The sequence below is a fragment of the Limulus polyphemus genome, unplaced genomic scaffold, assembly GCF_000517525.1.
Source record: "Limulus polyphemus unplaced genomic scaffold, Limulus_polyphemus-2.1.2 Scaffold526, whole genome shotgun sequence".
NCBI lineage: Eukaryota > Metazoa > Arthropoda > Merostomata > Xiphosura > Limulidae > Limulus > Limulus polyphemus.
In genome coordinates this window covers 462,185-474,371 of record NW_013666136.1, presented here as the reverse complement: position 1 = coordinate 474,371, position 12,187 = coordinate 462,185, and the positions used below count along the sequence as shown (strand labels likewise).

General features: G+C 35.9%; 1 protein-coding gene across 1 annotated transcript in view; it reads left to right on the top strand.

Annotated features, from left to right (window-relative positions):
* Nucleotides 1–12,187, top strand: part of LOC106458875 (zinc finger MIZ domain-containing protein 1-like) — a 136,505-nt gene that overhangs the window by 58,821 nt on the left and 65,497 nt on the right. The window contains exon 4 of the mRNA XM_022385236.1: nt 2,037–2,142. Within this exon, the coding sequence (XP_022240944.1) occupies nt 2,037–2,142 (106 nt within the window). The remainder of the gene's footprint in view (nt 1–2,036; nt 2,143–12,187) is intronic.

Here is a 12,187-nt window from a genome sequence, read left to right as displayed (position 1 = left end):
ACAGATAGCCCTTGTGTGGCTTTGCGCGTAATTCAACCTTTGTTAGTTTTGTGTCAGTCTTGAAATAGTCGTTAGTAAGTATAGGCCGACTCCAGTAGAGGTAATGAAATTCTGTTGTTCAAAGTTATTCTGTTGTAGGGCGGTTATAACGTTTTCTCTTCCATTTTAAATAACTTCTGATTAAGAGCAGAGTCAGATGTAAGTGTTATTATTAGTAAGTCGTGTACTATGTAAGTGGTATTATTAGTAAGTCGTGTACTATGTAAGTGGTATTATTAGTAAGTCGTGTACTATGTAAGTGTTATTATTAGTAAGTCATGTACTATGAAAGTGGTATTATTAGTTTGAATTTCACGCAAAGCTACATGAGGGCTATCTGCGCTAGTCGTCCTTAATTTAACAGTGAAAGACTAGAGGGAAGGCAGCTAGTCATCACCATCCACCACCAATTCTTGAACTACTCTTTTACCAACGAATAGTGCGATTAACCGTCACATTATAACGCCCTAACCACCTGGCCATTCCGGACATTTATTATTGGTAAGTCCTGTACTATGGAAAGATTCAGCTAGAAAAGAACTGCGACGATAAGTTAACTGCAGAATTTTTAATAACGGGCTCGCTCCCCTCCAAAATCCATCCTACAGCGGTAAGCTTACGGATTTACAATGCTGAAATCCGGGTTTTGATTCCCCGTGATGTACACAGCTGATAGTCCAATGTGGCTTTGTTTTAAAACTAATAAAAAACCAAAATCACCCCCACCCTTCCCAAGAAAGAAAAAACAACAACAAAATTAAATACTGTTCACATTCATTTGCTGTTTATGCTGTTTATTTGTGGTAGCGTAAAACAAATGTGATTTATTTGGAATCCAACTTCAAGAAGGATATGAAATAAATACGTTAAAAGACATTCATTATTTGGTTGCTAATTCGATGTCAATAACATGGTCGAGGGCTGGGTGTGACCTGGCTGTTAGCGTGCTTGAATTGTTCATCCGAAAGTTCCTGATTCATGGCCCGCTGCCTCAAAATTGCGCTCCGCACTTTGTGGCTGTGAGAGAATTATAAGAGTGACGGTCAAATCCCACCAATCTGTCAGACAAAAGTAGTCCAAGAGTTAGCGGCGGGTTCTGTTGTTTACGTGTCTTCCGTCTCTCTCTTGAGTTTATAAGTTCCAAATTATGGACGACTATTCGTAGATAGCTTTTTTTATGTAGATTTGCGCGAAAAGTCCTAAACAACAAACTAATGCATAGTCAAAATAAGGATGTTTTCCCACGCTCAAAGTGACTATAAGTCAACATTATTCCCCATAATCAAAGTGTCAACAAATAACACGTCATCAAGTAATGAATCCGTACTGTATATGGCATTAAGTTCTTAAGATACTTAGAACACGTTGTTCTTAGCTTTTAACGAATCTGTATTCCTTGTATCATCATATTTCTGTTAATCAATACTTAATTAATTAATATTAATACTTTCTGAAGGCTTCAACTTATTTTTTAAAGACACTTTCAATAAAATACTTGACTTGTCAGCAACCGTGTTAAAACGTTCAGAGTAATTTTAGAACGTTTAATTAACTTCATTTTAAAAACTATTGGAATTGGATTTCAAATCTTGATAGTCAAAAAATCGTTTTCTCGTAGTTTAATATTTATCTTTGATATTGTTTTCTAAGTTGATTTGCCCCGAAAAGAATGTTATTTTTTTTTACGGTCCTCCGGTGGGACAGCAGTAAGTTTACAGACTTACAACGCTACAATCCAAGGTTCGGTTCCCCGTGGTGTAAACCCTGCAGATAGTCCAATGTGGCATTGCGTTAAAACAAACATTTTTTTTTTTTAGGATATTGTATTTAGAAATATCTTGTGTTATAATGGCACTTTAGTAATATATTTTATGTGTTATAATGGCACTTTTTGTAGTATATTTTATGTGTTATAATGGCACTTTTTGTAGTATATTTTATATGAAAAATATAAACGGGAAATGATTTTTGAATTTCAATAGTTTTTTTTTTTTCAGGTAGTCAACAGGGTAGCTGCCCAGCAGGGGTTCGATCTTGATCTGGGGTACCGATTATTAGCTGTCTGTGCTGCACAACGAGACAAGTTTTCCTCTAAATCAGCATGTAAGTTCAATAATTTGATAATAGAATCAATGGTAATCTCATTTGCACGCTCAAAGAGTAGGCCGGGCGTGGCCTAGTGACAAGATGTCCAAACCGTTAATCCAAAGTTTTATGGTTCGCGAAACGATACCGAAAAATATTTGATACGCTATAAAAGGGACATTTGAATCCCACTATTGAATCAGGCAAGAGTAGCTTAAGAGCTGTCGGAGTTTGCTGTTGACTAGCTATCTTCATACTAGGCCCGGCATGGCCAGGTGGTTAGGGCGCTCGACTCGTAATCTGAGGGTCGCGGGTTCGAATCCCCATCACACCAAACACCTTTCAGGCGTGGGGGCGTTATAATGTGACGGTCAATCTAACTATTCGTTGGTAAAAGAGTAGCCCAAAAGTTGGCGGTGGGTGGTGATGACTAGCTGCCTTCCCTCTAGTCTTACACTACTCAATTAGGGACGGATAGCGCAGTTAGCCCTCATGTAGCTTTGCGCGAAATTCAAAAACAAACAAATCTTCATACTAGCCTATATACGCTATAAAAGTGACATTTGAATCCCACTATTCAGTCAGACGAGAGTAGCTGAATAGTTGTCGGAGTTTGCTGTTGACTAGCTATCTTCATACTAGCCTATATACGCTATAAAAGTGACATTTGAATCCCACTATTCAGTCAGACGAGAGTAGCTGAATAGTTGTCGGAGTTTGCTGTTGACCAGTTATCTTCATATTAGCTTACATACGCTATAAAAGTGGCATTTGAATCCCACTATTCAGTCAGACGAGAGTAGCTGAATAGTTGTCGGAGTTTGCTGTTGACCAGTTATCTTCCTACTAGCCTATCGGTTCAAAATAAGGGCAGCTATTAGCAAATAGGTCTTGTGTAGTTTGGCGCAAAATTCTGAAACAATAAGCACAGAGTGTAAGTATTTCAATTCCAACGAGAGTGAAGTGGACCGGGTGTGGCCTAATGGTTAGCATGCCTAGCTGAGAGATCAGAAGATTGATGGTTCGACCAACGCTGAAAACGCCACTTTCAGCTTTGGATCATTAAAACAGTAACAGTCGACCCCGCTATTAGGCTAAGGTTAGTAGATTTAGGCGGTGGGTGTTGTTAACTGGTTTTCTCCCCTTTGATCAGCAGTTCAACATGAGAAATAGTTGTATGCCTAAACCTTGAGATATTTGACTGACTGTTTAGCTTATGACCGTATAAAGACCTGTGTTCAGGTTGAAAATACCAAAAACCACAAAGTGAAATTGTGTATATGTTATGAAGTTTACCAAACATACATTTACATTTGTCATTCATATAGAAAGATTCTGATTTCATTTCCGCATTTACTTTGTTTCTTTCGAAAAATATATTTGAGTTTTATTTTTTACGGTTAATGCAAAGTTTGCTGTGGTAAATCCTTTTTTCTTTTAATTTTGTTTTTTTAAGATTGTTCACTTTATCAGTTTATAACGTTGAGGTAATAATTACAACTGAACAAACAAAACTAATTAATTAAATTGTGAGCTACTAATACAATAATAATATTTGACTTACAACTCCTCTTTGGTATGTCATCGCTAAATTTGTTAGTGAGTCACATATGTTAAAATTATTTATTGTTATTATTACTCATAATAACCATTTAATTTTAATATAAAAACTGTGAAAACCCATAAAAAACGTTACAGTAATCTATCGAATCCCAGTGTTTCAGCGGTAAGTTTATAATTTATAACGCTAAAATCCGAGGTTCGATAGAAAGATTCTGATTTCATTTCCGCATTTACTTTGTTTCTTTCGAAAAATATATTTGAGTTTTATTTTTTGATCAGTTTTGATCAGTTTGTTTTCGAAGTCATCCATGTCGCAGAGAAGAAGCGATAAAGGATTTCTCATGCTGAGTTCTTGATTCTGTAAGTAGGAGCTGAGACATAATTTTAGCAAGGTAACGATTTCTTCTTTTTCAGCTTGATGTAAATGTCTGGTCAAGTTGTTGTGATAGAACATCTAGAGCCCCATTATTGGAACTTTCGTGAACAAACTTTTCATAACAGAACATCTAGAGCCCCCATTATTGGAACTTTCGTGAACAAACTTTTCATAACAGAACATCTAGAGCCCCCATTATTGGAACTTTCGTGAACAAACTTTTCATAACAGAACATCTAGAGCCTCCATTATTGGAACTTTCGTGAACAAACTTTTCATAACAGAACATCTAGAGCCCCCATTATTGGAACTTTCGTGAACAAACTTTTTATATCAAATGATACCATGTATTTGTCATTGCCGTTGAGGTTTATTTTTCATCTTTGAAACAAAATCCTTGGAGTTCTTAGTGTACTTGAGTCTTACAGAAATGACAGTCTTCTGGTTAAGTATTGGGCTAAAAAGTAAGTTGGACCGTTATTGCTGCAACGATAGGTCCAGACGGTGTCCCTTTCTTATGCAATTTGGTTACACAATAAAAGCTTGAGAAAATAATATTGGTAAGCAGGATCTTTTGTTTATTTTCTACAGACAAACATTTAATTTTCTTTATTTCAGCTTTTATTTTGTGTGTGATTTTTGTTGTAGGGTCACTTTTTAACTTTGTGTATGTACCATCAGACAGTAACATATGTGCTTCTTCCTTATATATATATTTTGTTTCGAGAATAACAAATTTACTATCTTTGTCTGCTTTTGTTACGACAAGATCTTCATTTTCTAGTATAGATTTCTGATCATCATATTCAGTTTTGAAATTATTTTTTTCTGCTGTACAACTCTTTTTCAATTTATTATATGCTCCTCATCCAACACTATAATGAGTAATGCCATCTAACTTACGAATGCCTGCTTCTATTTCTCAAACAATTTCGTCAGAGTTCACTTGGTTCAGAGAAACAGCAAAATTAAAACCCATACTTAATACATGTAGTTGGGTTTGTGATAAATGGTGTCTTGGTATATTTTTAACAGGATTAGGTAAAACATAAGGAATAAACATTGGGTCACACAAATCCTTTTTTTTTTCTTGGTTAGAGATGCACATTTTTTTCTGTATATAGCTGACCAGCTTTTTTTTTTCAACTAACAACGTTTATCTAATAGGATTTAGATTTACAAGTTCACAAATTCATAAAATTTTAAAGAAAAAAAAGGAGCTTATTAGCCCATCAAGGATGTCTCTTCCAGCTCCCAACTGTAACCACCCCTTACTACTCGTGTATTCATCAAATATTTTCTTAAGCTCAGTTGAATTTTCTGGCTCCCCCACTCTTGAAGACAGCTCATTTCAAAAGTCAACCACCCTCTTTGAAAAGTAATACTATCTAAATTGCAGACGACTCTTACGCAACCAAAATTTGAACTTATGCCCCACTTGTCCTGTTGTTTTCACTGCTAAACACAAAAAGTTTGATGGGTCTATATTATCAATACCATTAATAATCTTAAACACCTCAATCAAATCACTCTTACCCTTCTCCTCTACAGAGAAAACCAGTTTAGAGATTTTAGTTTATCCTCATAGGACAATCCCACGACCCCAGGTGTCATCCTAGTGGCTTTTCTATGAACCTTCTCAAACAATTCAATGTCTTTCTTGAGGAAAGGGAGCCTTAAACTGTGAAAAGTACTCTAAATGAGGCCTTACTAGTGATCTATACAGTGAAACAATAATATCCCTTGTTTTGTATTCAATATTTCTATAGATACTACCCAAAATCCTATTAGCCCTATTGCTAGCTACAATACACTGCTTAGATGAACTTAAGTGATTTTTCAATTACAACACCAAGATCTTTTTCTACAACCATGATATTTAATGTATTCCCATTTAAATTGTAACAGTAATTTGAATTGTGAAAACCTACATGCATCACCTTACATTTTGGATAATTAAACATCATCTGCCATGTATTGGCCCAATGCATCAAATGATCTAAATCTCCCCGTAATTCTGCAGCATCTTTGATACAGTTAGCCAACCCAAAAATCTTAATGTCATCTGCAAACTTCAATATCTTGTTAGTCATTCCAAAGTCAATATCATTAATATTAATCACAAACAGCAGAGAACCCAGCACAAAGCCTTGAGGCACACTGCTTGTAACTGTGATCCAGTCAGATCTAACTCCATTTATTACTACTCTCTGCATTCTACTCTCCAGCCAATTTAATAACATTTCCCTCACACCCACATATTTTATTTCTGTAACAAGTTTCTTGTGGGGCATCTTATCAAATGTGAGCACAAAATTGGTTCTATGTGTAATTTATAAAGTTCTAATTTTCCATCAAAGAAACTAATAGTTTATATTTCTTGGATAACTCCGCTTAAGAATTTAACTTTTGCACTTTCAATTACTTTGGATATTTTATTTATAGTATTGTTATATTAAAATGTAGATGGATAAAATTTGGAATTCTCTATTTTCTGTAATTCTTGACGAATTTAAAATCGATGAAATTTTTTTTAGGGATGTACCTAAATACATGAACCTTTTTATTGGTAGAAAACAATTAACGTGTTCCACACTCGTGAGATAATCTGTTGGGTTGAATACCCGTATTTAAAAAAAATAAAAAAGTTTATATTCATCCCAATTTCATATCTGGTAATTGTAGAACAAAGACGTATTTCATTGGAGTTGTTTTATGTATTATGCATTGATGCCCTTTAATTATAATTGAATCAGAGCTGAATTTCTTCTGACTAAGAATATCCGTGGCATGTCTTTCGTGAAAAGAAGGAAACATAGGAAAACTACGAAACTTTGAAAGATAAAAATTATGTATCAGCAGCCATAAAAAATCTTGACGCTTTGGAAAAGTTGATTAAATTTTTTTTTTCAAAAAACATGAGCCTTGCTTTTCGGCCTCCACATTGCTATTTCATAATCTATGTTGCTATTTTGTAATTCACATTGCTGTTTCGTAATTCACTTTGCTATTTTATAATCTATGTTGCTTTTGCCCGAGGATGGCACAAAGTTTAAAGTATTTTTTTGCAATGAAAGATGGTGAATATGAAACGTATTTATCACTTGGGAAGTAACCGTCTGTGATTAAACAGAAAACGGTTCGAGAATGTACAAGTATTTTAAATCAGATTAGATCCATGTTTTTATTACACGGGTAGTAGCGGGGAAGGGAGAGTTTGATTTACGTCGCCACATCCAGGGTATATTCTTATGTTCCTGAAGAACAAAATGAGATCCTTTAGCTATATGGCTTAAAAAAGATCTGCTGCTGTGGGTATGTTTTGGTTTGGGGAATCAACGCTAAGACTCTAGCCTTCAAGACGCCTAGGCTTGGTTTGAACATGTGCATGTGCCATCTTAAGGTTGTAGTAATATAGTTGATCTGACGTGTTAACCCCCGGACAGGTGCATGTGCCATGTTAAGGTTGTAGTAATATGCTTAATCTGATTTGTTAACCCACGGACAGGTGCATGTGCCATCTTAAGGTTGTAGTAATATAGCTAATCTGACGTGTTAACTCCGGACAGGTGAGGTGCATGTGCCATCTTAAGGTTGTAGTAATATAGTTAATCTGATTTGTTAACCCACGGACAGGTGCATGTGCCATGTTAACGTTGTAGTAATATACTTAATCTGATTTGTTAACCCCCGGACAGGTGCATGTGCCATCTTAAGGTTGTAGTAATATAGTTAATCTGACATGATAACTCCCGGACAGGTGCATGTGCCATCTTAAGGTTGTAGTAATATAGTTAATCTGACATGATAACTCCCGGACAGGTGCATGTGCCATCTTAAGGTTGTAGTAATATAGTTAATCTGACGTGTTAACCCCCGGACAGGGGCATGTGCCACGTTAAGGTTGTAGTAATATACTTAATCTGATTTGTTAACCCACGGACAGGTGCATGTGCCATGTTAAGGTTGTAGTGATATAGTTAATCTGATTTGTTAACCCACGGACAGGTGCACGTGCCATCTTAAGGTTGTAGTAATATACTTAATCTGATTTGTTAACCCACGAACAGGTGCATGTGCCATGTTAACGTTGTAGTAATATAGTTAATCTGACGTGTTAACCCCCGGGACAGGTGCATGTGCCATGTTAAGGTTGTAGTAATATAGTTAATCTGACGTGTTAACCCCCGGGACAGGTGCATGTGCCATGTTAAGGTTGTAGTAATATACTTAATCTGATTTGTTAACCCACGAACAGGTGCATGTGCCATGTTAAGGTTGTAGTAATATACTTAATCTGATTTGTTAACCCACGAACAGGTGCATGTGCCATGTTAAGGTTGTAGTAATATAGTTAATCTGACGGGTTACTATACTGGAAGGAAATGCCATATCATTTGATACAGTTTCTTGACAAATATTTTACGAATCCCCATCACACCAAACATGCTCGCCCTTTCAACCGTGGGGGCATTATAATGTGACGGTCAATCCTATTATTCGTTGGTAAAATAGTAGCCCAAGAGTTGCCGGTGGATGGTGATGACTAACTGCCTTTTCTATAGTATTTCACTGCTAAATTAAAGACGGCTAGTGCAGATAGCCCTCGTGTAGCTTTGCGCGAAATTCAACCCAAATAGAAGACTATTATTTTCAGTATTTCTGAAGTAAAATTGTTTCGAAAATTTTTGTTTGTTTGGAATTAAACACAAATCTACACAATGGGCTATTTGTGCTCTGCCCACCACGAATATCGAAACCCGGTTTTTAGCGTTGTGCCACTGGGGGGCATTTCGAAGATATTTCCTGTCTTAAGTTTTGAATGCTTTTTGTAGTGGTCACGTACTCAAATCAGATTCACTTTAACACCCAATCTGTGGTCACGTACTCAAATCAGATTCACTTTAACACCCAATCTGTGGTCACGTACTCAAATCAGATTCACTTTAACACCCAATCTGCGAGTCAGGGTGACATTTTTGATGGGTTGATTCCAAAACAAAGCTTTTCGATTTTAACTTTTTCCGATATCTGTAATCAGAATTACCCACCAGCGTAGCCAAATTCGCACCAGTTTTCAGGCTATTAGGGAGTAAAATCCATATCCCCCATCCAAATTTCGCACAAAACGTGGTAGTGGCCGTACGTGTAACGCAATACAATATCTGATTTCTAAGTTCTATTTATAAAACCGTTTTCTCTGTGATTTTCCCAAGTTTTGTTGATAGAGACGGCCGAGGAAGGCTCAATGAAACTTACTTGCCGCTGTAAGATGGCCAAATGAGGTACCTGCCTCAGTATAAACACTTCTACCATTTTCCGGCCAACCTTCTAAACTTTACATCTTCATGGCCGAATACCATTGAATGATGAGTTCTTTTGTCAGTAAAATGCTTTTTTTTTAGGTTAACAAATCAGAGTACTTTTTGTTGTAATATATTTGAATACCGGAAATCATGTTACCCCTCTGTAACCCACCCAACTCCTTGAATTCGGTCTCATCGAATCGCAGACTGGGTGTTGAAAGCAATTTGTTTTTTCTAACAGTAATACAAGTTTTATATTTTTAAATACTCAACAGATGGCACCACTTATATGATTTTTATTCGTTTAGACTTTTATAAAAACTTATGTCAGTGGGTAATGGGAGTGGGTTGAAAATTATGCTTCTTACTGATGGCAAATAACGAGTTTAACAGGTATGGGATTGCATCTGTTTAGAATCTTTTATTTTTCCATTTAATTCCCTGTTTCATTGTCTGTTTTGAAACGATTGATAAGTTCATGTCAAAACCTAACATAAATGGCGTCATAACAAATTAAATTTTCATATAGAAATCAGCGATTTATGAAGTTTGATTTTTATTCTTCATTAAACACATGACCAACCAATCCTAATTTAACTTTCTTTTTTTTCTTCTTCTTTTCTTTCGCATTTGCCTGCCAAAGCAGTGCTTAATTTAAGCATTTTAAAATGATAAAACTGTACATAGATGACTTTTTTAAATATATATATTAAAAATATACGTTTTAGGGGGATTTTAGCAGAATGATCGTGTAAATCTGTCAATTTTAAATCAGCTCCCTTAAAGTTTTGAACGTACGATGTACCAATAACCAACAGATGGCAGCTACTATTTGTACTGTGCTCTGGGTGAACAGTGTAATACAACAAATATACACGGCATATGCGCTCTTGCTCACGCTGCCAATCAACCCATGATTGTTGCAAAGAGCTAAAGATGGAAGCTATCTATATCCAGTATCGCCTGACTTCGCTGGAGAACCAGTCGTAATCCTTAGACCATACTGGAGGCAGAAAGTGAAATGCTCGAGCTTCTAAGCGCGAAAAATCAATAATAGGCCTGCGAACGACTTTCCAGGGCTCGTGGAAGGGACAGTGGCACGCGCTCAGCAATTGTGGAGTTCCGCGCTGAAAAGGAAGTTTGTTACGACTAAAATGAGTTTGTATGTCTGGTTAGTAAAGCCTCAAACGAGGGTGTTTTAAGTACCTTTTTAGGGTTGACGAGATCACAAATAAAACAATATACTCAATCATATACAGACATTTGTTAACACAATAAAATGTATGTCCTCCTCCCCCCCCGCAAAATATCGATTGCAGGTAGATTGATTGTTTTTAGAGATATGTTTAAAAAAGCGAAGAGCTAAGTAATAAAATGCTTAACTTTACAGTACAAGTTAACTGATTAAGCTGTTGAACAAACCGGAAAGTTCAAATTTGTAGAACAAAAAATGATTGAATAAATAAAAATCTAGGCAGACAGTATCACTATCTGTAAATCTAGGCAGACAGTTTCACTATCTGTAAATAAATCTAGGCAGACAGTATCACTATCTATATATCTAGGCAGACAGTATCATCATCTATAAATCTAGGCAGACAGTATCACTATATATATAAATCTAGGCAGACAGTATCACTATATATATAAATCTAGGCAGACAATATCACTATCTGTAAATCTAGATAGACAGTATCACTATCTATAAATCTAGGCAGACAGTATCATTATCTATTTCCACTGAAAACTTAAAATGTGTTCTGAAAAAAATAACATAAACACAGTATGCTGACTTTGAAGGACAGTTTTAATTTCTACAGTTTCACTAATATAGACGAATTCTCCACAAGTTTCTGGAAGGGAAGTTTTTCAACATATCAATGAAAATTTCAGATTCTATCTCAAATTTTACGTTGTTTTTTATATTTGTTATATAGATAGATGAGTGTGTTTGTTCTTTATTCTCTTCTTTGATAGGTAGATGCACAAACATTTTAATTCGGTAGATATACGTTTGTTTGGGTATGATTGCATGCTACATGTAATCAAACTTTAGCACTGAAGCTTCTCTGCTTTAGAACATAACATGTTCGTTGAGGTTGTCGTGACAACAAAAGGGTGTCTTCTTATCCCTCCTTAGGCTCTGATCGTTGAAGTAAACCACGATCTGCAGTGATGAGAACTGTAATTATTTTCGCGATTTATAGTCTGGGAGGTTTTCATAAACCCGAGGTTAAGGTGTTTTTCTCTCCTCAACTCAACGCCTGTCGTCTTCTGTGAAATATTTACGTATATTTGCTAAATACACATGTTGTTCGGTGCTCGAAAGATACTTCACTAAAGTCCAATGTTTGATATTAATCATCTGTAGACGATGCGCTGTGCATTTAGAAATCAGCTTCTCACTATTCTTACAAAATGTTACTTGTAAACAAGTATTCGGAAATTTTGAGTGAAAGTTTATCAACCTTATATATAGTTAAGATGAGAACGTTAAAATGTGTAACATTGTTTTTGAAAGATTTTTAACTTGAATAACGAAATGCATCAAAACTCTTGAAAAATAACATGAAACTACCTTTATTAAAAGGGAATTTCTAACTGTGCCTAAAGTCTCTTCTTGCTGGAGCCGGAAGACGTGGCCTAGTTGTTAATGTACAAGGCTATGTACCGGAAGGCCCAAGGTTCGATACACGATTTGCTGCTGAATACTTTCCGAACTTTCAGTTGAGGCATTGTGACTATAGCAGTCAATATTGCTAATCAGTTGAGGCATTGTGACTATAGCAGTCAATTTTGCTAATCAGTTAAGCATGTT